At 43.6% G+C, this 26,858-nt stretch overlaps 1 protein-coding gene across 1 annotated transcript; it reads left to right on the top strand.

The window, feature by feature from the left end:
- Positions 1 to 1,367: 1,367 nt before the first annotated feature.
- On the top strand, positions 1,368 to 26,112 carry TM9SF3 (transmembrane 9 superfamily member 3). Its single transcript, XM_081191662.1, has 15 exons — positions 1,368 to 1,529; positions 8,473 to 8,668; positions 9,695 to 9,817; positions 12,285 to 12,445; positions 13,145 to 13,222; positions 13,883 to 14,014; positions 15,825 to 15,991; positions 17,770 to 17,864; positions 19,488 to 19,618; positions 20,648 to 20,787; positions 22,144 to 22,212; positions 22,302 to 22,448; positions 23,041 to 23,124; positions 23,521 to 23,597; positions 24,213 to 26,112. The coding sequence occupies exons 1-15, from the start codon at positions 1,452 to 1,454 to the stop codon at positions 24,278 to 24,280; spliced, it is 1,746 nt and encodes a 581-aa protein (XP_081047788.1). The 5' UTR covers positions 1,368 to 1,451; the 3' UTR covers positions 24,281 to 26,112.
- Positions 26,113 to 26,858: the final 746 nt, after the last annotated feature.

The following is a 26,858-nucleotide window of genomic DNA, read 5'->3' as shown; positions in this document are numbered from 1 at the left end:
GTCAACAAGGAAATGTTCTGTGGCTGACTGGGGTTTTCCCAGAAGCGCAGGAATGTGAAGAGTAAAGCCAGGAGGGAGAGCCATACAATGTTAGCTCCAGTAAGGAAGCAGAGCTAGTAGCTTGAAGAGCTACACTGCAGTAACTGCTTCCAGTGCATAGTGGAAAAAGGAGCTTGCATTCTCCTGGAAAAAGGTCACAATACTGTACTGTATTGCCTGGAGGTACCCCTGTGTGGAAGTGTTTCCTGAGCTTTCTTCATCTGGTGTCTAGGGTCAGCACCTTTTACTCTTCCTGACATGCTGTAGTGGGAGCAAGGGCAACTGAGGTTCCCCTGGACCCTGTGCCTGCAGTGTGCTTGTCTGGTCTGCTCCCTCACCTGCTATGGCAAGCAGGTCTCCAGTGGCAGGAGAAGAGCAGACAGCAGAACTGTAAGGGAATTGTAGGCATCTCACTTCTCTCTTGCACGCAGCTTCTGTGCAGAGTATCTGGTCAAGGTGTAGAGGTTGGGAATAAGATCCATGGGCATAACTCTTATTATGCCATTCCACACACTATCTCCATAGAATTGTAGAGTTGGAAGGGACCGTGAGGATCATCTAATCCAACCCCCTGCAATTCAGGAATACGCAGCTGTGCAATACAGGGATCGAACTTGCAACCTTGGCATTATCAGAACCATACTCTAACCGAGCTAGTTTTTATATATGTATACACTCATGACCAGAGTTTTCATTCTGCCCAAATTATTTTAATTAATTTTCCAAATTATTACAAATCGAACCAAATTAAATTAATTTACTACAATTTCTGAAAATCAGGTTTCCTGCTCCTGTTCCAAACCTATGATCTTTATCGGTTGCTTTTTTCCCCCTTCTACGTTTTTAGCGGTTTGTTTCTGTCTGTGATTCTTATATTCATTCTTGTATTTATTTATACCCCGCCTTTTTATCTGACAGGGGCTCAAGGAGAATTATAGAATAATGATGATGATGATGATGAATCGGGATGCAAAAATTAATAAATAATCGTTAGGCACAGACTGTGTGGCGATGCGACACTGCATTGGTCCCCCGCGAAGAAAAAAAAACCTCAGGGAAATTCTCGCTTAATTCAGCAGCCGCGCATGCCGTTCCTACGCGGCTCCTCCCCGCACGCGGAATTGACGACTCGCCTCGCCCCGCCCACTCATTGGAAACCCGACTCACGTCAGGCGCCTCCCGCCTTCTCTCTTCTATCTCTCGTTCTCGCGTCACAAGATCGCGCGGGGTGGTGCCTGGCCCCTCCGCCGACAACTCCCCCCCCCACTCTCCCGCCTGCGCCTTCTGAGCCTTTTTGGGCGGCGCCGGCCGCCGTAAGCGCCGGCTGTTCCGGTGTGCGCCCGGATGACGTGGCGGGAACGGCGGAAGCGGCGGCGCCTCCTTTTCTTCGGCGGCGGCTGGTGGAGACGGGGATGGCGCCGGCCGGGCTCCTGTGGTGCGTGGCGGCCTTGCTGGTGCTGCGGGGCCGCGCCGACGAGCACGAGCACACGGTGAGCCGGCGCGCCGCGGAGGGCCTGAGGCGGCGGGGTCGAGCGGCCTCCCCTCTTCCTTCCGCCCTGCCGTCAGTCAGTCGCTCGCTTGCCCGCCCTGCCTGAGAGGGCCTGGTTCGCGGCGGCCCCTCTCCCTCCTCCAGGCCTGTCCTGAGGGCCGCGAGAAGGGAGAGGGCCCAGTGGGGCTTCGCTTGGTGGCGGTGAGGGCCCGTCGCGCGTCTCTCCCAGCGAGGAAGGCTTCTTGCCCTGTTGGGACTTCAGAACCGGGGCTGGGGGGTGAGGGGACCTCGTCAGGAGCCGCCTTTTCTGCAGTGGAGGGGGGAGGCGAAGCGGCCGACCGCGCTCAGGATGCCGTGCAGCTCCATCCTGCGTCGCCCGGCCCCGTTAAGTTCACCGAGCATAGGATTGCGAGTGAGACTTTCGTAGCCCTGTGTCACGTTGGAGGAGGAGAGATTCGCTGGATATCGCCACCCCTTTCGCTTCCTTGAGGGAACGTTGCGCTGCGAGAGTTTGGGGTGTGGTGATGGTGGGGAAACGCCAGCCACATCCGCTTTAAAAAAACAAAAAACCGTTCGTCTCACATCGCATAACGGGCTTGGCAAGTTTTGAGAACAGCGGCGTGGATGCACTAGTGATAGTCGTCCCTTCACGTGAAGGTTGGGAGAGGCAGCAGCTTGCCTCTCCGCGTGTCTTGGCTTCGAGCATGGCAAAAGGTGGTGGGGGATACCTACGTTCCTGTGGCAGGTTATTGCCCCATTAGAGAGCTGTTAAGCAAGGGACTTGCATGTGCAATCTTGGATATGCTGCCATAAGCCGTGGCCGACCTGCAGCGCTGTGGGGTGCGCGTAGCCTATAACAACACATAGGACATAAAATACTGACCTGGTTCGCGTGTAAAGTTAAGCCATTGTTTATTTTTATCTATGGTCTCATACAAGCAAGCAGTGTGCTGGTGCACACTGTTCAAGTTTCCAGTTCGCTCTTCCCCCTGCTAACCCTTTGCTGTGGTGGGGAAGAAGGAAACCAGAGGCTGGCTTAGCATTACGGGTGAACCTGCAAAGCCATGGAATTGTTTGATTCTGGGACTTCCTGTTCATGTGTGCTTTCTTTTCCCCTCTATGCCTTTCTATAAAAAGAATATTCAAAGTGGCAAAGTGTAATAGAAAATTAAAACAACATAAAAACCCACAGTACATATTTACAAAGAAAATTTGTAAAACAACAACAAAAAACAACCCCACGAACAGTATATTTATTTATTTTAAAGATTTGTGCTCTCCCTTTCAAGCAACCAACTGTAATGCACAACTCTCACATACACATCACCTGGCAGGCCTTGGTTTTCTAACTGGTGGATGGTTCCAGAGTTTGTTATCCTTCATTAAAGTGGAGCTGAATGTTCTTTCTGGCAGCAAGTGGGGAAGCAAACATCCTGCAGCCTTTCCATCCATAGCGAATGGGGCCAAAGCAGTCTTCCTGGAGGTGGGTGATGGTCATTGGTCTTCAGACCAACAACCAGAATTCCTTTTTAAAAGCAATACCTGTTGAAAACTATTGGAAGAGGAATTGTAGAATTGGAAAGGACCCTGACGGCCATCTAGTCCATTCACCTGCAATGCAGGACTCTGAAGAAACCTATCCATGATGGATGGCCACCCAACCTCTGCTTAAAAACCTCTAGTAAAGGAGAGGACTACCTTTTGAGGGAGTGTGTTTCACTGTCGAACTGCTCTTGCTCTCAGAAAGTTATTCCTGTTGTTTAGTCAGAATCTCATTTCTAGTAAGTTGAATCCATTGGTTCAGGCCCTACCCTTCAGAATGGGAGAAAACAAGCTTGTTCCATCTTTCATGTGACAGTCCTTTAGATATTTGAAGATGGCTCCTCTCAATCTCCCCTAAACATACCCAACTCCCACAACCATTGGTTTCCTGACCCTTTATCAGGGATATCCTGGTTTATTGGAAGGCAAGCAGAAGCAGTGATAGCAGCAAGCAGATTTTCTTCAACAAAGAGTTGTACAGTCTTGGTGCCAGAAAATAGCCAGATCTTAGACTAAGGCTGCAGTCCTATGCCTACTCAGAGATAAGTCACATTGAATTCAGTGGAGCTAGGACTGCAGCCTTAGCCTACGTAGTGCTGTTCAAAGGCTACCCTCTGTCAAAGACAAGGAGGGATGAGTGTGTTCTGGCACATAGCATATGCCTTAATCCCTGGTATAACAGGGCTACTAAACCAACAAAGTTTTCCCTGGCAGAATATTGAATGCTTGACTTTATAGGTAGGGCAGCTGTTAACAGTTCTTGATAAATGGCAGGAATGCTTGTAACATGTACATAGAAACAAGGGGTTGTCTAAGGCAAATAGGAAAACCTAAATTGTTTGGGCAGGAATTGTCACACTGATGAAAGCTGATTTTTTAAAATTGTGAATCAAGTTTCTCTATGAACCTTGGTTAAACATTGGCTATTGGGGATGAATATTCAATAACATTATAGGTATCCTATGAGGATATATAATTTGTGGGAGCTATTCCATGCTTGGAAAAACAGATTCTCTTATCAGTGTGATATAACTGAAAGTCTGGGGAACAATGGTATTCTTAATGCTCTTGTGTTGATTTTTAGGCAATATTCTACCACAGACCGTCCTGGTTCGCACGTTATGCTAAGCCAAACATTAGCTTAACATGAATGCGTGGGCTCCCATGGAGTAGCTAGTAGCTCATTTTCTTTCTGCCATTGTTTCTGGAGCTGTGCTGCAATAAGTGAAGCCAAGATTTGCCTTACCATGTTGTCTGAATCAGAGTTAATGGTTTAGCTTTCCCAGACTAACCATGAACTTTAAACCAGAACAACCTTGGATTCACCTCGCTGAACCGGAAGCCCTGGTTTGGATGGTCCGCTAAGCCAAACCGGAGCACAGCACAGCAACAAAAGGGCCTGTGGTGGAGTAAAGTGACTGCAAGCTTTTTCGGGAACCTGCTTATTTCTGCTAAGGCATAGTTTGGTTTTGTGTAGCTGATTTCACTTCCATAGAATCAAAAAGTGTGTAGCTTCTTGGAAGGAAGCCACAACTCCTCTTGGGTGTGATGAATGGGTAAACACAGAAGAAAACACTGGTTTCAGTGCAAACATCTTGGTTTGTATATTAACCAAGAGTTCTGTGTTTTGTCAGACGGTACCTCCGGTTACGAATGGGATCTGTTCCGGAGGCCTGGCTGCATCCTGAAAACTTTGTAACTGGAAGCGCCCTTCTGTGTACGCGTGCTTCTGCACACGCACATGGCGAAACCCGGAAGTATACACTTCTGGGTTTGCTGCGTTCGCAACCCGAAGTTTACGTATCCAGAGGGATATGTAAGCAGAGGTACAACTGTATACCGTATTTTTCACCCTATAGGACACACTTTTTCCCCTACAAAAATGAAGGGGAAATTTGGGTGTGTCCTATGGGGCGAATGCAGGCTTTCGCTGAAGCTTGGAGAGCGAGAGGGGTCGGTGCGCACCAACCCCTCTCGCTCGCCAGGCTTCAGGAAGACATCCGCAGCCTAGGCAGCCCTGCGGGAGTTCCCCGCAGGGCTCCCCACGCTGCAGATAGCAGGCTGCCGCCCGGCGCGAAGAATGCCCTGAAGCAGAGCGCCCCTCGCGCCGGGCAGACATCCGCAGCGTGGGGAGCCCTGCAGGAGTTCCCCGCAGGGCTCCCCACGCTGCGGATAGCAGCCTGCCGCCCGGCGGGGGGGCGTGCTGAAGCAGAGCGCCCCGCGCGCCGCGCAGACATCGGCCAGCCCCACAAGCTCGGGGGACAGCAGGGAGGCGCAGCGCCGCCATCCTGCTGTTCCTCGACCTGGTTCGGTTTCCCCGACCTAGTTTTGGGGGGGAAATAAAGGGAAAAACTAGGTGCGTTCTATGGGACGGAGCGTCCTATGGGACGAAAAATACGGTAGTTAAATCAGGAAAAGAAGCCAGGATCAGGCTTATTTCTTGGTTGGTTAACAGACATTAAGCCAGAATTGCCTGTTCTGGGCAAAATGAGGAACTGGCTTAATACAAGCCAGGATCTTTGTGCCGGTCAATGCACAGCGGGAAGGGCAAGAGAAGTGTTTGGCCCTAGTGCCCATTGGAAGCCTCAGAAATAATCCAAACTAGTCTTTTCTCCCATTTAAAAATATCATATCATGAAATTTGCATTTCATATAAATTACTATATTGTGGGCTTCCTACAGGACAGAGGGACTAGCTGGTCATTGCAGCGTAGCTTGTATCAGCAGGAAAAGCCACAGAGTCCATGTGGATGATACTGTATCCTATTATACAGTTATCTGCAATGTTTTAAGCTCTTTTTCCCATGGTTAGCATAGGTGGCATGGAACAAGTGCTTAAAAAATAAGATACGCCGAAAGAGAAATAACATGGTAAAAAGAAAGCTTCTGAGTTATGTATCAAACAGATTTCATTAACTTCGCAAACCTACATGCCAGAAATCATTTTTGTGGCTCAGAGATGTTGTCTTCACTGAATTCTCCTCCCACCTCACTAGCAGCCACCTTCCTTATGTCCTAGACCAGGGCGGTCCAACCTCTCAGTTTAAGTGGGCCACAAGAGTACTTTGACACAGAACCCGTGGGCCATACGCTGAATTAAATTACCATATCATAAATTAAAGTTTTTGCAATATAGTTAATATTTTAAATATACACAATTAATATATATTTAATTAAATATATAATTAAATACACAATGTATAGATTTAATATATTTATTAAATGAAATTTAATACACAAACAGATGTGTGCGCTTTTGTTAACGACACAGACACCGAGTCCCTATCAGGATAAGAAGGTGGGGTATAAATAAAAGTAAAGGGACCCCTGACTATTAGGTCCAGTCGTGACTGACTCTGGGGTTGCGGCGCTCATCTCGCTTTATTGGCCGAGGGAGCCAGCGTACAGCTTCTGGGTCATGTGGCCAGCATGACTAAGCCACTTCTGGCAAACCAGAGCAGCGCACATGGAAACGCCGTTTACCTTCCCGCCGGAGCGGTCCCTATTAATCTACTTGCACTTTGACATGCTTTCGAACTGCTAGGTTGGCAGGAGCAGGGACCGAGAAACGGGAGCTCACCCCGTTGCGGGGATTCAAACCGCCGACCTTCTGATGGGCAAGTCCTAGGCTCTGTGGTTTAACCCACAGCGCCACCCGCGTCCCCTGGGGTATAAATATGATGATGATAAACAACTTATTTTAGAATGCTCCTAGTTAAAACAGTTTGATCCTCTTGTGAAGCCAATTAACAAACTCAGCCCATTGGTTGTTACCCTGGCACGAACCAACTAAGAGACAAGGTTTCTCTCTGACCTTACTGTTCATAACACACACACCCCAAAAGCAATGTATATGTACCTGTAATTTGGGATAATATTTTATGCATCTGATGGGGGGGGGAATGTAGTCCACAAAAGCTTATGCCACAATGAATTTGTTCGTTTTTTAAAGTGCCGCAGGACTCTTTATTCTTATTTACCCTGCTAGCTTCTTTTAATTGCTTCTCTCCTCTGAAGCCTTCGACGTTTGTTCCCATCTTAAAATGCCATATTCCAGCTAGATTTCTAACCCATGCCTCTTTAACATCTTCCTTGACGATTACTTGACCCGTGTACTCTTATTTAAAAAGGAGTACAGATACTACTTGCTTTTTGCATAGGAAAATATATATTTAACTGCACTTTTTTTTTACACTTAGCAGCCCATATTAGGTTGAAACCTAGTGCACTTTGGTCACTTTCAGGTAGGCAGCAAAAACTATCTCATAAGCTTCCCTGTGCCTTGTTCTGTTGCTTTTCTCCTAACTATCTACCCACTTGCTGCAGCCCTGCCTCTGCTTTTTGACACTGCAGTAGCCCTATGCTCCAAGATTTTCTTTGCCTTGTGCGAGGGTGCATGGACAACTGCCAGGGCACTGTGCTTGGCAAAGCTGAGGCCAGCTTCTATTAGTGCTGTGATCTGCAACTTCTGTGCCACCAGTAGGGAGCTGTGTGTTTTGGTGGCAAACCACCAATAATTGTTTGTCAAAGGAAGTCAAGAGATGATAAGCAGAATGTACCAGTACCCTTTTTTGAGAAAACTCAACACCTTACTATTGTCTGCTGAATGTGAGCAGCCATCAGAAGTAAGATGGGATTCTTGGACAGTTTAACGCCCATACATAACAAATGACAAACACTTCATTATCCTGCTAAACTTACACAATTCAGCCAACAGCGTGCTACCTGGTGCTGTTGGTCCTGGCTTTTAAAGCCCTAAACGGCCTCGGCTCAGTATACCTGAAGGAGCGTCTCCACCTCCATCGTTCAGCCCGGGCACTGAGGTCGAGTGCCAAGGGCCCTCTGGCAGTTCCCTCCCTGTGAGGTTACAGAGAACCATGCAGAGGGCCTTCTCAGTAGTGGCGCCTGGCCTGTGGAACACCCTCCCATCAGATGTCAAGGAAATAAGCAACTATCTGGCTTTCAGAAGGCAGCCCTGTTTAGGGACGTTTTTAATGTTTGATGTTCTATTGTGCTTTTAATTCTGTTGGGAGCCTCCCAAAGTGGCTGGGGAAACCCAGCCAGATAGGCGGGGTATAAATAAATTGTTTTTGTTGTTGTTGTTTGCAGAAGATGGATGCCAGAGAGAAAAGTATTTGAATATGTAGTGCAGTCCTAATTTTAAAGTAAGGCTGTACAAGCTTGGCCTAATTCCATGTGGGTGGCAAGGAGGGAGCCTATAATTAGCTCCAGCTCAGTTGGCCCTCAACAGTTTACTTCTGCGGGAATGTGGCCCTTGAAAGCAAAAATGTTCCTCACTGTGTTTTGCACATTCTTCACAGATTTTCCTGTGAATATTTGCTCCATTCTAAATAACACATTTATTTACAATCCTTTTATTTTTCAATATGCTTTCTTTTCAGTACCAAGATAAAGAAGAAGTTGTTTTATGGATGAATACAGTAGGACCATACCACAATCGCCAGGAGACATACAAATACTTTTCTCTCCCTTTCTGTGGTGGATCCAAAAAAAGCATTGGTCACTACCATGAAACGCTTGGAGAAGCACTGCAAGGAGTTGAATTGGAGTTCAGTGGTCTGGACATTAAATTTAAAGGTAAACTGCTTTTGTTAATGTTTTCTAAATTTGCACACGACTGTTCCAGTCTTAAACACACACTTGGAATTATGTTCAGAAATTTGTTTACTGCAGCTCATTAACTTCGTCATTAACCCTCCAACACCATCATTGATACTACTTTTGTTCACAGTATTGTTAAGGGTTCAGAAGCAGGCCACACTCCTGTTCCCTTCCATGGGCCTTTCCCACACCTGTCTTCAGCGTCATAAAGGCTAATGCTGGTGTTGACCTTAAGATTAGGAAAAAGGTTTAGTGAGAATTGCTATTAACCAGTACAGTGGTACCTGAGGTTACATACACTTCAGGTTACAGATTCTACTAACCCAGAAATAGTACCTCGGGTTAAGAACTTTGCTTCAGGATGAGAACAGAAATCATGCGGCGGCGCAGCAAGTGGTGCTTCAGGTTAAGAACAGTTTCAGGTTAAGAACGGACCTCCGGAACGAATTAAGTACATAACCAGAGGTACCACTGTATTTGAAACCAGGGTTTTAATTTGGTTACCATTTAACCACGATGAAGGATGGCTGGAAAATTTGCACAGGCAGAAGCCTATCTCCTAAGCATAGGTATACACACACACACTTTCTTGTGGGAGTCTTGTGTGTGTGTGTGTGTGTGATTGATCTGGTGATTTGGTTATTGGTTTGGAGAAAAGCATGGCAGGAGTGATGGTCTATGCAGTCTGTGTGCTTTGAGGGACAGAGAGCTGTATATACTCAAAGCCAAAAAGCTGGATTTGGGTTGCTCTTAAGTCCTTGAGCATTTGATGCCCATCAATAGACTTTTGGGGACTTGTGGGTGGGTTTAATTTTATTTATAGTTCAGCAGTAAGGGTTAGCAACAGTGCAGCATTAAAGGAGCTCAGCGGGGTTGAAAGTGGGGAAATGATATTTGAGTGACTGATCTTTTTAGTAAAATAGTGTTTAGTGTAATATCCAAGGCTCAATTAACTTTCAGTTAATGCACTATTAATGCATTTTTTTCCAATAATTTCCACAGATGATGTGATGCAGACAACTTACTGTGAAATAGACTTGGATAAGCAAACAAGAGATGCATTTGTTTATGCTATCAAAAATCATTATTGGTATCAGATGTACATAGATGACTTGCCAATATGGGGTAAGAAATGTTTGCCTGCAGAACCAGAAAACATTTAAATAAGTATTATACCCTTGATCTTATCTAACGCCTTTCTGTCCTGCTTTATCCTACCGTATTTTTCGCCCTATAGGACGCACCTAGTTTTTTTGGGGGGGAAATCAAGGGGAAAAAATTTATTTCCCCCCCAGGTTTGCGCAGCCATCCCCAAGCTAGAAGAGGGAGACGGAGCGCTCCGTCTCCCTCTTCTGCCTTCAGGGACAGCCTCCCTAGCCTCTGTGGGGCAGCGCACTGCGCTGCCCTGCAGAGGCTTTGCACAACCATCCACAAGCTAGAAGAGGGAGACGGAGTGCTCTGTCTCCCTCTTCTGCCTTCAGGGACAGCTTGCCCCGCTGTCCCCCGAGTTTGTGGGGCTGGCGGGGGGAGAAGCAAGCTTGCTTCTCCCCCCCCCCAGCCTCCAGATCAGGTCGGGAATAGCGGGATGGCGGCGCTCCGCCTCCCCGCTATCCCGCGAGCTTGTGGGGCTGGCTGGCGGGGGGAGAAACAGGCTTGCTTCTCCCCCCGCCAGCCTCCAGATCAGGTTGGGGAATAGCGGGGTGGCGGCGCTCCGCCACCCCGCTATCCCCCGAACTTGTGGGGCTGGCGGGGGGAGAAGCAAGCTTGCTTCTCCCCACCCCCCGCCAGCCTCCAGATCAGGTCGGGGAATAGCGGGGTGGCGGCGCTGCGCCTCCCCGCTGTCCCCCAGCTTTTGGGCTGCAGGCTGCTGCCCGCAAGCCTTGCGAGCCCGCGGGACATCCCGCCGGGCTTGCAAGACTTGCGGATAGCTTCCTGAAGCCTGGAGAGCGAGAGGGGTCGGTGCGCACTGACCCCTCTCACTCTCCAGGCTTCAGCGAAAGCCTGCATTCGCCCCATAGGACGCACACACATTTCCCCTTCATTTTTGGAGGGGAAAAAGTGTGTCCTATAGGGCGTAAAATACGGTACTTTCTTTCCTATTTGATCAAGCATTGCCTCTTCCACATGAACCTTGAATAACTGGCAGTGGGAATTGGCACAAGCTACAAGGCTTGCTTCTGTGTTTGTAGCTCTGCGTCATGCTGGAAGGAATGGGTATGTGTTACTCAGCTGGAGTGACACACATGATTACAGTTTTTTACTGTTTTATGGCTAACCTTGAGACCGGATTACCGCAACATGCTCTACATGGGGTTCCCTTGGGTTTAACTTGGAAGCTGCAGGGGATGCAGAATGCAACAGCTTGTTGACTGGGGTAGCCAGCCAATACGTTACTGGGCACAATTCAGGGTCTTGCTTTAAACATTTGAAGCCCTAAATAACTTGGGACCAGGATATCTTAGGAACCACCTTACCCCCAATATCCCCTCTTGGCAACTGTGCTCCTCAAATGGGGCACTGCATACTAAGACTATCATATGCCCCAGAAGTGCACTTGGAAACTGGGATTTCAGTGTGGCAGCTCTATCTTTCTGGAATTGGTTCCCTGCTGATGGTGTTTAGGCACCTACTGAATATATATATATATATATATATATATATATATATATATATATATATATATATATATATATATATATGAATGAAGGCTGAGGTGAAATTTTATATTTGATAAAATGATTTTGTTGTTTTAGAGTTTGCTGAATTGATTCGATTGTTCTTCAAGTTTGTGTTTCTGAGTTTTACTCTGTTTTTACTGTGTACAACACTTTGATGGCTGTGTGCTGTGAAGCGGTCTATGATTTTTTAAGGGGTTTTTTAAGCCGTGCAAGTTTTCCAAGGATATGGTAATGTTCTTAAGACCATTGATTTGAGTAGGGGTGCAAGCTTTAATTTGTCTGGTTGATAGATTTATCTACTACAGATTTAGTTGATTTAGTTTTAATCTATAATGATAAACTTGCAGGCATCTGTTTAAGGCCACTGGGGTACTGCAATGAGATTGTTAAAATGGAAGCCATCCCTTCCCAGTGGGTGATAGCTCTTTTTTATTACATTGTAAGTTGATTTTAAACTTCCAGGTTTAATGTTTATATCCAAATTTACTTTTAATTGATCAGTTAATGGGCAGCAAATTTGGTGAAATCTCGGAAGGGAAGTCAGAGAAGGTGTAGCTGAATTGAATCAACAGTGCTCAGAAGAGTGCGTCAGTGCCTATATTGCTCCTTGTCCCTGTCCATGACTAGCGGAAGCAAAATAAACTATGCACATTTGTTTTATGTTGTGTAATTTAGCTTTCTTACCCAAAATTTGGATTCCTGTGGGATCGTTTTGTGTGCGTGGAATGCAGAGTTTGCCTGCAGGCTGCAGCTCTCTCTATCTCTGTAACAGCAGGGAAGTATCTAACTCTTGAAGCCCATCTTTATTCCCCTCAGGGGGCTGCACTTGTAGATGGCAGGCTTGCTGCAAAACAAAACCTGCTTTGGTGCATGAATTAATAATATTACTTATATCCGTTCCCCTCTCTTTGTAGGTATCGTTGGTGAAGCTGACGAAAATGGTGAAGATTACTATCTCTGGACGTACAAAAAACTTGAAATAGGCTATAATGGAAATAGAATCGTAGATGTGAATCTGACAAGTGAAGGAAAAGTTAAACTAGTTCCCAACACCAAAATCCAAATGTCTTACTCTGTAAGTAATTCAAATTCATGGGTAACATTATTATTATTACTCTTACATTAGTAGTGACTAGGCCATTCAGCGAGCTGAGCTAATCTCTTCGTTTTAGCCTTGCGTCGAGAGCTAACTGGTGTGCTCGTCACGTTCTACCCTATTCCCAGCAATATATAAAAATAGAGCTGGCAGTTGAATATAACTGCAGGTCATCTTCAAAAACTTACTCTCTCACCTCATGCTCTGGATTGCTGTATGTTGGGCCTCTCTGCATGCTTAGGATTTCCAAGTCCAGACTCTGAAAAGCACCTTTGTGCTTTAAAGGGTTTTATAGAAGCAGAGTTTTTCTTGAGTTTGGCTCTTGCATATTAACGGTGCTCTGACACATGGTCTTCTGCTTCAACAGCCTTCTTCCTGTATGGTTGGCAGCTTGCCGTTATTTTTTTGATGGCCCTTTCCCTGTGTCTTCAACAGCAGTTGGCATGGAGAAAATAATGACTGAAATAAACAAGTGATTCTTTATCTCTGTCTCCCTACTAGGAAAAGGTTCTCTTGCATGTTAGGCACAGGAGTAGGGTCACGAAGAAAGGTGGCAACTCAGATTGCCAGTTCACAACCTGTTTTATCTTTTCCTAACTATAGGTGATTTGCTGAACTGGAATTCAGTAGACCTATAACCAAATATTGTCAGCTTTCCAAGTGTTAATTTCTTTCTAGGTGAAATGGAAAAGGTCAGACGTGAAGTTTGAAGACAGATTTGACAAGTACCTCGACCCATCTTTCTTTCAACACAGGGTATGTTTCCTTTATTCAGTTTATGTATATACACATTATAATAATTAGTAACCCAGAAAACTCCTGTCCTGGTTAAATCTTGAATGGGTAGTGTCCAGATCGGACAGTGAACTCTCCTTCAGATCTTTAACCAGGGCTAAGGTTGGAGAGGTCACTTAACACCTGTGTCATTTAAACAGCAGCATGCAACAAGAATTTCTTCTTTTTTAGTGTCCCTAACTTCCATTAGCCTTACATATGACCTCTGCTTCTAGGATATGTTCCTTCAATCTTTTAATTTCACCTTGCCCCTCCAACATCATCATTATTATTATTATTATTATTATTATTAGATGTGACTCTTAAACCTTAGTACAGTAGGCTACATTTCAGCTATGCAATGAACACCCACCACCGTTCTCCATCCAGTCAAACAAGAAGCATTATTATATTTCAAAGTCACATTTTAACCAGGTGGGGGGAGCATTTGATGGTGTGGAGCAGGACAGTGAGGGGCGTGGCTTGGGAACAGTCCCAAGGGCCAAGTTGGGAGGCCTTCTGGGCAGCATTTGACCCTTCTACTTGAGGATCCCCATCGCTGGGCTACAGTATTTATTTTGTCTTTTGAGTATCTTGCTTAAATAATAAACAAGCTAACACATTTCCACTTTTTTATTTTAGATTCACTGGTTTTCAATCTTCAATTCCTTCATGATGGTTATTTTCCTGGTGGGCTTGGTTTCTATGATTTTAATGAGGACACTGAGAAAAGATTATGCACGATACAGTAAAGAAGAAGAAATGGATGACATGGTAAAAGTCTTGTTTATCTGCTACTATTTCTTTTTTAAAATTGCATTTTCATTTCTAGAAAACTTGTCCAAATGACAGTAATTTTTTGGTAAAAGGAAAGGATCTCTAGAACAAGTTTTCGGTCAGATTTCAGTTCCTCTGGGTGTTTCTGTGTAATTTATGTGAGGGCTTAAATGCAGGAAGGTTGAAGTTCCTTGATATGGGTATGGGGGTGTCTTGCTGCTCAGTTTATGTTCAACTGCCAGAGGTGCAGCTAGTCCTTTTGGTGACTAAGAAGCCTATCCTATTCTGTCACTTTCCCCCATATATTCAGCTTAATTGCTTGCATCCTCCTTCCTTCCTTCCTTCCTTCTTTGGATGGCATTTCCAACCCCCAACCCCAACATGCCTGGACAGGAAGTCAAGAGAACTCCCTACCACTATAGGGAATTATTTAGGAGTGCAAGGAGTAGACTTCAAACAAGTGCAACTGTGGTGTTGGAAAGTCTCGGAGCATTCAAATATGCAAGGCCTCATAAAAGAAAAGCTGCTTGGAGCAACATTCCTTTACTCTTTCGACCCTTGTTCCAAAGAAAGGAATGCAAGTGGATTATGGCAAAGAACTTTCTCAAAAGCTTGCTGACCTGGCACAATTGAATACAGATGGAGGCAAGGGCCCAAGCCATTTAATCCCCACTGGTAGTATAGCAGAGTATTGACACTCAAAAGCATGAGCTCATTAGCGAAAGAGCTTTTATGACTCCGGAGCCAATCAACACATAAGTCAGGAATTATGTCCAAGCAATCCACTCTTGGTGGTGCTAAAACGGTTGCAGAGAGATCCTCTGAAACTCCCAACATTTAGAGCACTGGAAATGAATGACCAAGAACCACAGTACTCAGATGTTCTCCTTACATCGGAGGTTCTAAGCTTGAGCTCCTCTGAAAGAAAAGATTTTTCTCCTTGGGGCAGTCCTTGAGAGCCCTTAGCAAGGTTTCTGGTGCTGTGCACAGAATGCCCCTCCCCCCCCCCCCCGCCGCCTAAGCTGATTGTCTACGGAGAGCATCTCTCTGGGATCTAGCATTTGAGTGACAGACCCCCAGGATTTGGTATTGTTGTTTTTCCAGGAATTCTTACTAAGGAAATGGGTACAGCTGAAATACAAATCTGTTGTATCACCCTAGTCAAAGAGAATGGATCACAGCCAACCATGGCAACTCACTCTAACCACAAGTAGCCAGATGCCTGGCTGAACCTTCTGCAAAATGCCTCACTGTATCAAGCACTTGCCATTTAATGAGCTTTAGTACCCTCATGTACAGTGGTGCCCCACAAGACAAATGCCTCGCAAGACGAAAAACCCGCTAGACGAAAGGGTTTTCCGTTTTTCAATGCGCTTCGCAAGACGAATTTCCCTATGGGCTTGCTTTGCAAGACGAAAACGTCTTGCGAGGCTTGTGATTTTTTTCGCTTCCCCCCCTTTTTCTAAGCCGCTAATAGCCTTTTAGCCGCTAATCCGCTAAGCCTTTAATAGCCGCTAATAGAGCTAATCCGCTAAGCCGCTAATAGGGTTGCTTCGCAAGACGAAAAAACTGCTAGACGAAGAGAATCGCGGAACGGATTATTTTTGTCTTGCGAGGCACCACTGTACAGTGCTTTGGAATATTTATTACATCTCATGATACGTAGCGTCTCACAAAGTGCTTCCTTCCTATAACAGTTTGGCCATTGTCTCTTTTTCTCCTCCTTAAATGGGTATTTTTGCTTAAATGGGATTGACTACTAGCCATTTCCTTCCTGGTGATTGTTTTCAAACTTTTTTGTGTGCAGGACAGAGATCTAGGTGATGAATATGGCTGGAAACAGGTTCATGGCGATGTCTTCAGACCATCCAGTCACCCTTTAATATTTTCATCTTTGATTGGTTCTGGCTGCCAGATCTTTGCAGTTTCTTTCATAGTGATCATTGTTGCAATGCTGGAGGATTTATACACAGAGTGAGTATTGCTTCGTGCCTTCATCATATCTTAAAAGGTATTAGCTGAGATTCAGGAACTCCTTACAGTTTCAAAGTGGATCACATTGGGGCAATTTTTCTATGCCCAGGAGATGAGAACCACCACTGTGTGCATAAATCATTCTCAACGGCTATCATGGTGCAGAACTCTTGAGCGTAATTTCAGAAATGAAAAGTTTAAAACAACATCTTGGATCCTGGCTTTCTTGCTATAAACAAAACAAGAGTTCCTATCAAGGTTTTCCTGTTCCCTGTGCCCCTTGAGGGCTGGGGAACCCTTTGGAAATAGTGTGGTGCAAATGGAAAGAGGGAGGAGTTGGCAGAAACCTCCTGATTTTGTACTTTCTATGTGCAGATTAAAAGCATAATTAGTAACACAAACTGATTAATTGGGGGAGCATTGTAGAGGCTCAGGCAACCTGGAAAGGTGCATCCTGTCAGATGAGGAAAAATGATGAATTATGTCCCAGACTTCAAAAGAGTTGACTTGGCCATGAACTAGATAAGAACCCAAAACCTGCTGGATTCCAAAACTGTTTTTCCAGTGACTGACATTCATTCAAAAGGTGTAAAGGGTGTCTGCTTTTTTAAAAAAATGCATAGAATAGCAAGAGAGAGCATCGGGCCAGTGGTGAAAAACAGCCTCTTGGAGTTCTCCCAGTCTCTCTTCTGGAGAGACACTTTGTTTTAGTGGAAACCCTCTGGAACTGTATGTACAAGCCAGAAGCTTCCAAGTGATCCTTGTAGAACAGGGGTCAGCAACCTTTTTTAGCTGGGTTTGGTTCACCGTCCCTCAGACCATATTTTGGGAAGAAAAAACTGAAATAAAAGCACACATTCTACTCTCGTAAAAACACACTGATTCTTGGACTGTCCGCGGGCTGGATTTAGAAGGCGATTGGGCCGCATCCGTCCCCTGGGCCTTAGGTTGCCTACCCCTGTTGTAGAACTTAGCAGAAACGAAAACTTATGAGTATCGTTTCCAGACTGCTGTAATCTGAAAAATATTGCCATTTCTGAAATTTCACTGGAGGGCTCCTATGACGATTTGCCTTGTGAATTGAAAAACCAACATCGGAATTAGCAGTATCTCCTATGCTTTTGATTCTTGTACTGCTAGGCTACAACAGTGATACCAGCACTTCTGATCTGCAAGGAATTGTGTTTAATTATAAGGGCATAATTGTTAAATAATTTAGATCTTGTAATAGAATTTGGCCAAAAGATTTTTAGGTAAAGTTTTTAAAAATATATTTGAACATAATTTAATGTTGCTTATTCCCAAAAATGTTAAACTGTTCTAGTTGTTACTTATTTTGCAAGGTGACACAGTTTGCATGTCATGGTAAGCTACAAACCATAGCATATCACAAATGAGTCACACTGCTTGATTATTGATTATTGCTCCTGCTCACGCTAGGGGCGGAACAAGCTACAAACTGGCTTACCATGTGGTCTGGGAACATGAGTGGTTTTTCTAATAAGCCAAGGTTTATCATCCTGGTTAGGGGAAGCGTGATTGAGCAGCATGCGGCAGCTTATGGTGACATGTAACTGTGGCTATAATGGAATACTTAATCCAGATGTTCAAAGCACTTTGGGATTTTGTTCTTGCTGCACATTAAAATTGTTGGTGTTTTGCACTAGCTGAAGCTAAACATTCAGCATGCCTTCCACAATTTGCTCCTTGTCACTTTTTACATTGGTAGACTTCAGGCAGTCATTTGTGTAGCCAAAACTACATGTCTTTCATTTTAGGAGAGGATCAATGCTAAGTACCGCTATTTTTGTTTATGCTGCAACATCCCCAGTGAATGGCTACTTTGGAGGAAGCCTTTATGCCAGGCAAGGAGGTGAGACTTTTAAAATTACTTTTGTATTAAATATAATTTTGGAAGGAATCTAATATCTTATCACCATCCTGGTTTGCTTTTGACTTTTTGGGATTACCTGCCCCATTATACAGTTGTGAATTTTCTGGGTTCTGCAGACAGCGTTGTGCCTAGCAAATTTCTTTGTGGCGAGAATACCTTGAGTAAATTAACACTGTGGCCGCAGTTAGATGTTGCAAGTACAGTAGTAGTATGCTGTTGTCTTTGGGATAGATTGCTCCCACCTGATCAGAAAGGAGTCAAGAAGGGCTCAGTAGTTAAGTCAGTGAAGGGTAAGCAAGTTTGTGTCCTGTGGCAGAGGTAGAGAAAGGCTCTTGTTCACAGTACCTCAGCAGCATGATAATCGGAATAGCTGAACAGGTGCTGCGGTATCTTCTCATGTCCCTTTGAGCATATGTTGCCATCTGAAGAAACCCTTTGGAATCTACTGAAGGCCAGACTCTGTTCTCATTTTGGGGAAAATATACACCCCAACCTAAGGCTTTGGAGAGGAATGGGAGGCTGCAGGCGTTTCCTAGGTGACAGCAGACACCACAAATAACAAGAGGGCCATTCTCCTGAAGATACCATATCAATTGTATCTATTCCTTGTCTTGAAAAATCCCAGAAGTGAAAGACAGAATTGTGCCAAGACGTTGAACAGTATAGTGCTTACGACAATGCCCTCTTCCAGGTCGATGCAGATATATTTTATGAGCGCTTGTTAGCTACGGTTGCTCAACCAGCTGTGGCTCTATCTCATAGTATTGTCCAGCCCCTATTTTACCACCTTGTTAGTGTAGGGAGTCTCTATCATGTGCTTTGCTGAAATCAAGATATACTGCGTCCATGGCATTCCCATGATCCACCATACTAGTAACTATCAAATGAGAGCGTCGAACTATGTTTGGCCACCAGATGGTGAATGTCCTCCATTTGCCCTGGAGTTTACTTTGAGCCTTTTCTAAAAAGATACAGAAGCTATTCCTGGTATTAATGACTCATGATGTTTTTTTGTTTTGTTTTTTACCTTTCAAAATACTTATTTGACTATAGCATATACAGTGGTACCTTGGTTTATGAACTTAATCCGTTCCGGAAGTCTGTTCTTAAACTGAAACTGTTCTTAAACCAAGGCACACTTTCCCAAGTGAGGCCTCCTGCCGCCAGTGCCCTTCCATCGTTCGGCTTCCGTTCTTAGACCAAGGTAAAGTTTGCAAACCGGGACACAACTTCCGGTTTTGCGGAGTTCTTAAACCGAATAGTTCGTAAACAGGGCTGTTCTTAAACCGAGGTACCACTGTACAAGTTAGGTTGGTGATAGAATCATTTGAGATGTGAGTCTGTTTTAGATCTACGCAAGAAACATAATACTAGTATCCAGACATTTCCAGCCTAAAAATTATCAGACTTTGATCTTAATATATTAATCTTTTCCCTGAACCAAAATTTGTTTTTTCAGGGCTATACTGAATATGCATTATGGTTTCCTTTTACCTAATCATTCCTATATCACAACACAGTGTTTTTGGCTACAGATAGGAACATGTTCACATGCCACTTGAGTCCCGAATCTTAATTTCATTGGGATATTTCTCCTTGCAGGAAGGCGGTGGATAAAGCAGATGTTCATTGGGGCATTCCTTATTCCTGCAATGGTGTGTGGCACAGCATTCTTCATTAATTTCATTGCCATCTATTATCATGCATCGAGGGCTATTCCCTTTGGAACAATGGTGAGTACATTAGCGCTGTAGGTTTGATCTATTAAATCAAGAAGGCTGCTATACATTGCCTTGGGCAATTAAAAGTTTAAAGTAGGCGGGAACTTGCATGCAAAACTTGGAATTGCATCACATCAACAAGAAAGCCAAAAGCTTAGGTTTACTGATGCATCCTGATAATTAGTTTATTTAAAGCAAGGATGGAGGGCCCTTTTGGGGGTCTGCATGTCAATGACTTGCAAGATCTGTAGTAAGATAGTCCCTGCCCCAAACCTTATAACATAAAATGCACAACATGCCAAGAAACAGGGATTTTTTTTGGGGGGGGGGGAGAAGGAAGGTAAGCTCCACCACAAATCTTAGTTAATTTTTAAAAACAGCCAGCTACATGGAAGCAGTTCAGGATGCAAACTAGCCTGATATAATGACTGCTGCTAGATGACCATTGTGGAAAACCAAAGGCAGCTGGTCCCTCAGCAGAGATAGGAATCATCCTGCGTATTCCTTTGACATAATTTATATTAAGTTCAGTTTTCACTCCAGTTGAAAACAAACAAACAAAGGGACTTCAGCGGCTAAAATGTTCGCAAAAAAATCCCTACTTCCCCCATTTAAAAAGAAGAAGAAAGAAGTCATCCGCTGCTCTCTTGAGAGAAGGAGAGCAGCTGGATTAGGAAGGCCCCGAGAATGCTGTCCACGTTTGGAAATGGGACTTCTCTTCCTGACCCCCAGACAGCAACCTGTCTTTATTGGGGGAGAAGCCAAGCAGAGTGTGAGTTCTCCAACCCTGAGCTCCAGGTCAGCTGATGCAGTGGGCTCCCAAAGTTCCCTCCACCAGGAGAGGAGAAGACAAATTCATGCCTGGTGCAGTGCACCACCACCCCTTCAGATACTTATCCTTTCGTGGAATGAATCTTAGTGTCGCTATTCTGAATAGGCATGTTAAGGTTAATGTTGCTAGAAAGCAGAAATTGTTATAATGGGTGCATGTGCTTTGATGCATTTTATATCCTCTCTTCTTGTGTGATTATGAGTTTACAGGTGGCTGTGTGCTGCATCTGCTTCTTTGTTATCCTTCCTTTGAACCTAGTTGGCACAATACTGGGACGGAACCTTTCCGGTCAGCCCAACTTTCCTTGCCGAGTCAATGCTGTTCCTCGTCCAATCCCAGAGAAAAAATGGTAAAGTATAAATGGCTTCTCTTGGCATTCATGCATCTGGTGAAGTAGGTGGTTGACCTTGAAAGTAGGTTTGCCCCTTTACTAGCCAAACTACCAAGAAGGTCAGTTCAGTTTTAGGTTAAATACTTGCTGAGAGATAAAAATCCTATGGGTGTCATTGGTAGTTGCCACATCTTTTTATCAGTGGTTGAGGCAATGTACGGTCTTATTTCTGGTCTGTTGCCTGTAATAAAAGGTAAAGGTAAAGGACTCCTAGATGGTTAAATCCAGCCAAAGGTAACTATGGGTTGTGCTGCTTCAGGCCAAGGGAGCCAGTGTTTGTCCACAGACAGCTTTCCGGGTCATGTGGCCAGCATTACTAAATCACTTCTGGTATAATGGGACACCATGACGAGTGCCAGTGCACAAGGAAACACTGTTTACCTTCCCACCGCAGCAGTACCTATCTATCTACTCGTGCTGGTGTGCTTTTGAACTGCTAGGTTGGCAGAAGCTGGGACAGAGCAGCAGGAGCTCACTCCGTCACACGGATTCAAACCACGGACCTTCCAATTGGCAGGCCCAAGAGGCTCAGTGGTTTAGACCACAGCGCCAATGATGAGCATTGTGGATAATTTGAAGAGCAGGATTAGGGAACTGGGCTACCCTCTGTGGGCTGCTTTTGACAGGTGGGCAGTCACCAGCTGTCAATCAGGTGATCCAAACGTCAAAGGAAGAACTGGGAGCTCACTCTTAAGTGTGTTCCCAATTCTGCCCTTCAGGCTGGGGCTGCAAAGATTTGGCACTGCTGCAAACTCCGCTTTTGGCAGAGATCCCAAGGGGAACCAGTCCCAGTAGGGCTTGCATTTGGTGCCAAACGCAACCCCTGCCTGCCAAGGAACAATTGGGGATGCACATTAAAGCTTCCAGTTTTTCCTTTTGCAGTCATAGCCTTACTTGCCCCACACATGTTGTCGATGTGGGGATAGGTGGGTGTGGCTGAGGGGAGAAGACCGAATTTGTGCCTAATTTGGCCTGAAGAACAGGCGTTCCTTATTCCTGATTTAGAACTGCTATCATGTTTTTGGTCTAGCAGTGATGAACTCCTTGCGCAGGTGGAATTCAGGGGGCTAGCGCTCTAATCCAGAGCAGTAACTGCATGCAGAATGCAACTAAGCCAGCAACAGTTCTGGAGAATCAGGACTCACATGGTCTGAACTTTACTGAAGTGATCACAGTCCTTTTAGATCTTGCCACCAGTGCATCCTTAAATCAGCTATCTGTTTGATTTCAGTGATTCTGCAGGAGCCCCTCTCTTAAGTGAGCTATTCCATTAGTTATGGTCAAATGAGAAAGTTAATTCTAATTTCTTTTCAGGTTTATGGAACCAGCTGTTATTGTTTGCCTAGGTGGGATTCTCCCGTTTGGATCCATTTTCATTGAAATGTGAGTCTTCTGCCTAGAGAACTTTGCAAGCGCTTTAATTAATTAAACATTCATGTCTGTACAATAAACAATGCTTCTTTATTCTGCAGGTATTTTATATTCACTTCCTTCTGGGCTTACAAAATCTATTATGTCTATGGCTTCATGATGTTAGTTCTGGTTATTCTCTGCATTGTGACCGTATGTGTGACAATCGTGTGTACATACTTTCTACTGAATGCAGAGGACTATAGGTGGTAAGTATTGTTTTTCCCACTTACAAGTCAGTCTTAAGCAGCAAAAAACCTAGAAATTAGTGCCACAGAAAGTCTATTCTGCACTTGCAAGAAATCTGTCTTTCAGTGGGGTAACACGTAGCCTTTGAGGCAGGCAGGGGTCTGTGTGTTTGTGTGTGTGTTTTAAGCAAGCCTAACCAGATACATAACATCATGCATTTTTATGTGTACTCTTTAAATAATGTAAACTTAAAACTGGTGATTCAATTATATTTTGAATTGTTTAGGTCTACTTATGTTTGACTTCTTTTTTATTTAAGTGATGAGTCTCCAATGTTAAATGCATTGTTTAAAAGTTATGCCCAGAAAAAGAAATCTCTCCCTCTGAAGTGTAAAAAACAGAACTGGAAAATGGTGGTTCCACAAAAGTGCACAAGGATTGTGGACAATTTGTGCAACAGTATGAAGAAAGCTACCTTGTTTTTTCATGCAAGGTGGAAAATAGTTGAATAAATTTTATGACTTCCTGCTACAGTTCTTGTCTAGATCTTTCTTGTACTGTTTGCCAGGCTTTTATTCCCAGTTGTTTGAAATATTTGTGTCTGTTTTTCAGGCAATGGACAAGTTTTCTGTCTGCTGCTTCAACTGCAATCTATGTTTACATGTATTCCTTTTATTACTACTTTTTCAAGACAAAGTACGTAGCCTTTGACATTTTGTTTTGTTTTTTTTAAATGATATTTATTAGACTTTTTCAGACAATAGAAAGTTACAAAATTATAGATAAAAAATAAAAAGCATATCAATAATAAAAGACAAGAACAATACAAAAAAATAAAATACAAAGACAAAATACATAAAAAGTAGAGAAGAAAGTTTTTTAAAAAAATAATCAATATTTTCATATCTTATATTTCATTTACTTATTTCCTGACCTCCTCACACCCCCTCTTCTGTATTCCAGTTCTGACATTTTATATTTTCCTTCCCTTTTAAATTAAGAAAGCTAATACTTCACATTTAAAAACAATGTTTAATTATTGGTAATATGGGAGATACAAAAAATATTCCTCTTCCTCTTTTTGCCCCCCAGGATGTATGGCTTGTTTCAGACATCATTTTACTTTGGTTATATGGCAGTATTTAGCACAGCGCTGGGAATAATGTGCGGTAAGTTTTCTGCAGCATACTGAAATGCTGTCATCTCTCTTTTCTGCCAGGCCCATTCTGTTATATTCGGTTTCAGCCTTAAATTAGCATGTACTGTATCTCTCCTGTCTCTGAGTTCGTAGTCTATTGAGAAAACAGAAAATACAAGCTAGGAAGACTCCTAAATGGGGGGAAGCATTTCATAAATTGGTTTTCTGGATCTGATTCATTCTGGTGGGGAACATGAGTTTGCTAGCTTATCAGATTTTTAGTCTTTAAGGTTTTTGCCATATGTATGGCTCTTGGCAGCACATGTACAGACACTAAGCTGAAATGCATGTGTTGTTTGAGATGAAAAGAAGCTTGCACTCCAGGGTGAACAAAATGTAATTTAAAAAAAAATGATATACCCAAAATGACAATGGTGCATATCTTAAGCTTTGTAAGGAAGGAGCTTTTTGCAGGCTATATGGTTGTATGACATAAACATAATTATTGAAGCTTATCTGATGTGCTTTTACTAGGGAGGAAGTCCTAATGAATTTGATAATAATAGCAGATATGCTGAGGATTGCACGCCATTGTCTTGTAGAACTTAAGCAAATCTAACCAAAAATATTTGCCTTGTTTTTGCAGGAGCTATTGGCTATATGGGAACAAGTGCCTTTGTTCGAAAAATCTACACTAATGTGAAAATTGACTAAGGAAAGTGAACTCTGGAACGGTTAACCCTTGGGGTGGGGTGGGGTGGGGGACAGAGTATATAAACTTGCACACCAGAAAGCGCAAGGAGAAAATTGTGTATTTAACACTGGGCACTCTGTGGGTCTCTCTTTTGTGGATCATTTAAAGCAACATCTGTTTTCATTGATCCTAGGTTCTTACTGACTTTCTTCAACTGTTCTCAGCAAAAGCTTGGATTGTATTCGGTAGGCATCACTCCCCAGTACATGCTAATCTTCCCAAAAACTAGCTCACAAAGATGAAACAGACTAGCTCTCTTCAGTGAAGAGGACAAAACTGTATTTACACATTTGTTCCATTTAATTAAAAAAGGAAAAGGAAACTTGTGGATCCTAAAACTTTGCTGATTAGTTTCTGGTACTTTAAAATACTGTTCTGGAAAGATTTCCTCCATCCAGTTGTTAGTGCTATTTTACAGGGTAAGGGGACACTGGATGCTACCAGGATAATTTGCAGTATCACCTATTCTAACATTTACATGCATTTGTTTTAAAAAGACAAATATTTGCATGCAGTATCAGTCTAATAGGACCGACTTTCCATTGGTTCGTCATTAAAGGAATATCCAGCTATATCTGAGATCCATCCAAAGAATCTTAAGTACAAAGGTGGAATTCTCTGCACTGCAATTTTTGTACAGTTAGCAAGAAAAAATGGTAAATAAAGATGATGCCATCGGTTTTTATTCAACACTTGGTGGTCTAGGTAACAAAAATAATTGAATGTCTACAATGATTTTTTTTCTTTTTTCCTAACTCAGCCGCCCATCCCCGGTTTGGCGTGTTTACTTGATGATTAAAAGGGGTAACAAGTGTATAAAACATTAAATGATGTAACTTAGATGTAGCTCCCAAATGTATTTGGATGTACAGATTTACTAAAGAATACTTTTTCTGATGATTCAATGTACAAACGTGTGAATTTAGGTGGCTTTTTACATCCTGCCTGCTGTTGCATGAAATTTTGGGGGGTTTCCTCGCAATGTGTGTGTGTGCGTGTGTCATGTTTTCTGTTGACTGAAGCTCTTTCAGAAGCAAAAACTTGTAATTTATAAGTTTAATTTTGTTTAGTTATCTCTGGACACTTGTGTAACACCTAAAGCAGTGCTGCTTTAAGTGTTCAGAAAATTTAAAATAAACTTTTCAGACAAATGTTCTGATTGTAAAAAATAGATAAATTTCGCACTTGGAAATTTTTTTCAAGCAGTACTGCAGAATACCAATTCTTTAATAAAGTGCTACATATTCTCCATATATCAAACGCCAGAGGATAGGTCACATTCCAATTCCAGTGTGCTTTGTTAATTTAGAAAGAAGCTTTCTGGCTCATGAGAAGAGGCACCTATTAAGTGTACAGGCTATGATGGTGAAATAGATAGTGGACAAATGACAATTATTTCTGGAGGTTTGTTGCAGCAAGGCCTTCGGGGTTCCTTGTTTTCAAAGATGACTGGAGGTTAATTTTAACATGTATCGCCAAGGCAAGGCAGATTCCAAATAATGCAGGTGTTCCCAAAAGACAAATTACTGCGAGGGGAGTTGGTTAGCCCTAAACTGTGTGTATGGTGTATGTATGTATAAAAAGAAAACAGTTTTCCCGAGGTAAGTTCACTTGGATACTTATTTTCACCTTGGAAAATTGTGGAAGAGGAGAAATAAATACAATTTACTGTAAGTGAATTGTGGCTGGCTATCTGAAAATGTTTTATATGTGTAGTTAAATTCCATGGTGGGTCTGCAGTTCTTTTCATATCTAAATGGCAGACAGATATTAAATGATTTTGGCCCTCTTATTTCGGTAGTGTTTGCAGTTCATTTTATAAACACTGGTTTTATTCAAAAATTCTAATAGAGCAGATTAAATCCTCCATACAGTTACTGGACAATCTCTTTTCAGGTAGCAGTGCATAGGGGTTCTGCACAAACTTCATGGAAATCCTTGCAGATTGCACAGTAGTGGGATGCATAGCACATTATGATCCACAGTAGATTAGATGTTTGCCTCTGTTTGGAAACTGGAAATACTGTTGTTGTTGTTTAGTCGTGTCCGACTCTTCGTGACCCCATGGACCAGAGCACGCCAGGCACTTCTGTCTTCCATGGCCTCCCGCAGTTTAGTCAAACTCATGCTGGTAGCTTCGAGAACACTGTCCAACCATCTCTTCCTCTGTCATCCCCTTCTCCTTGTGCCCTCCATCTTTCCCAACATCAGGGTCTTTTCCAGGGAGTCTTCTCTTCTCATGAGGTGGCCAAAGTATTGGAGCCTCAGCGTCAGGATCTGTCCTTCCAGTGAGCACTCAGGGCTGATTTCCTTAAGAATGGAAAGGTTTGATCTTCTTGCGGTCCATGGGACTCTCAAGAGTCTCCTCCAGCACCATAATTCAAAAGCATCCATTCTTTGGCAATCAGCCTTCTTTATGGTCCAGCTCTCACTTCCATACATCACTACTGAGAAACCCATAGCTTTAACTATACGGACCTTTGTTGGCAAGGTGATGTCTCTGCTTTTTAAGATGCTGTCTAGGTTTGTCATTGTCAG

The sequence above is a fragment of the Podarcis bocagei genome (assembly GCF_964188305.1).
Source record: "Podarcis bocagei genome assembly, chromosome: 4".
Lineage (NCBI taxonomy): Eukaryota > Metazoa > Chordata > Lepidosauria > Squamata > Lacertidae > Podarcis > Podarcis bocagei.
The sequence above is the reverse complement of the archived record's forward strand: the minus strand, read 5'-3'. Positions and strand labels throughout refer to the sequence as shown.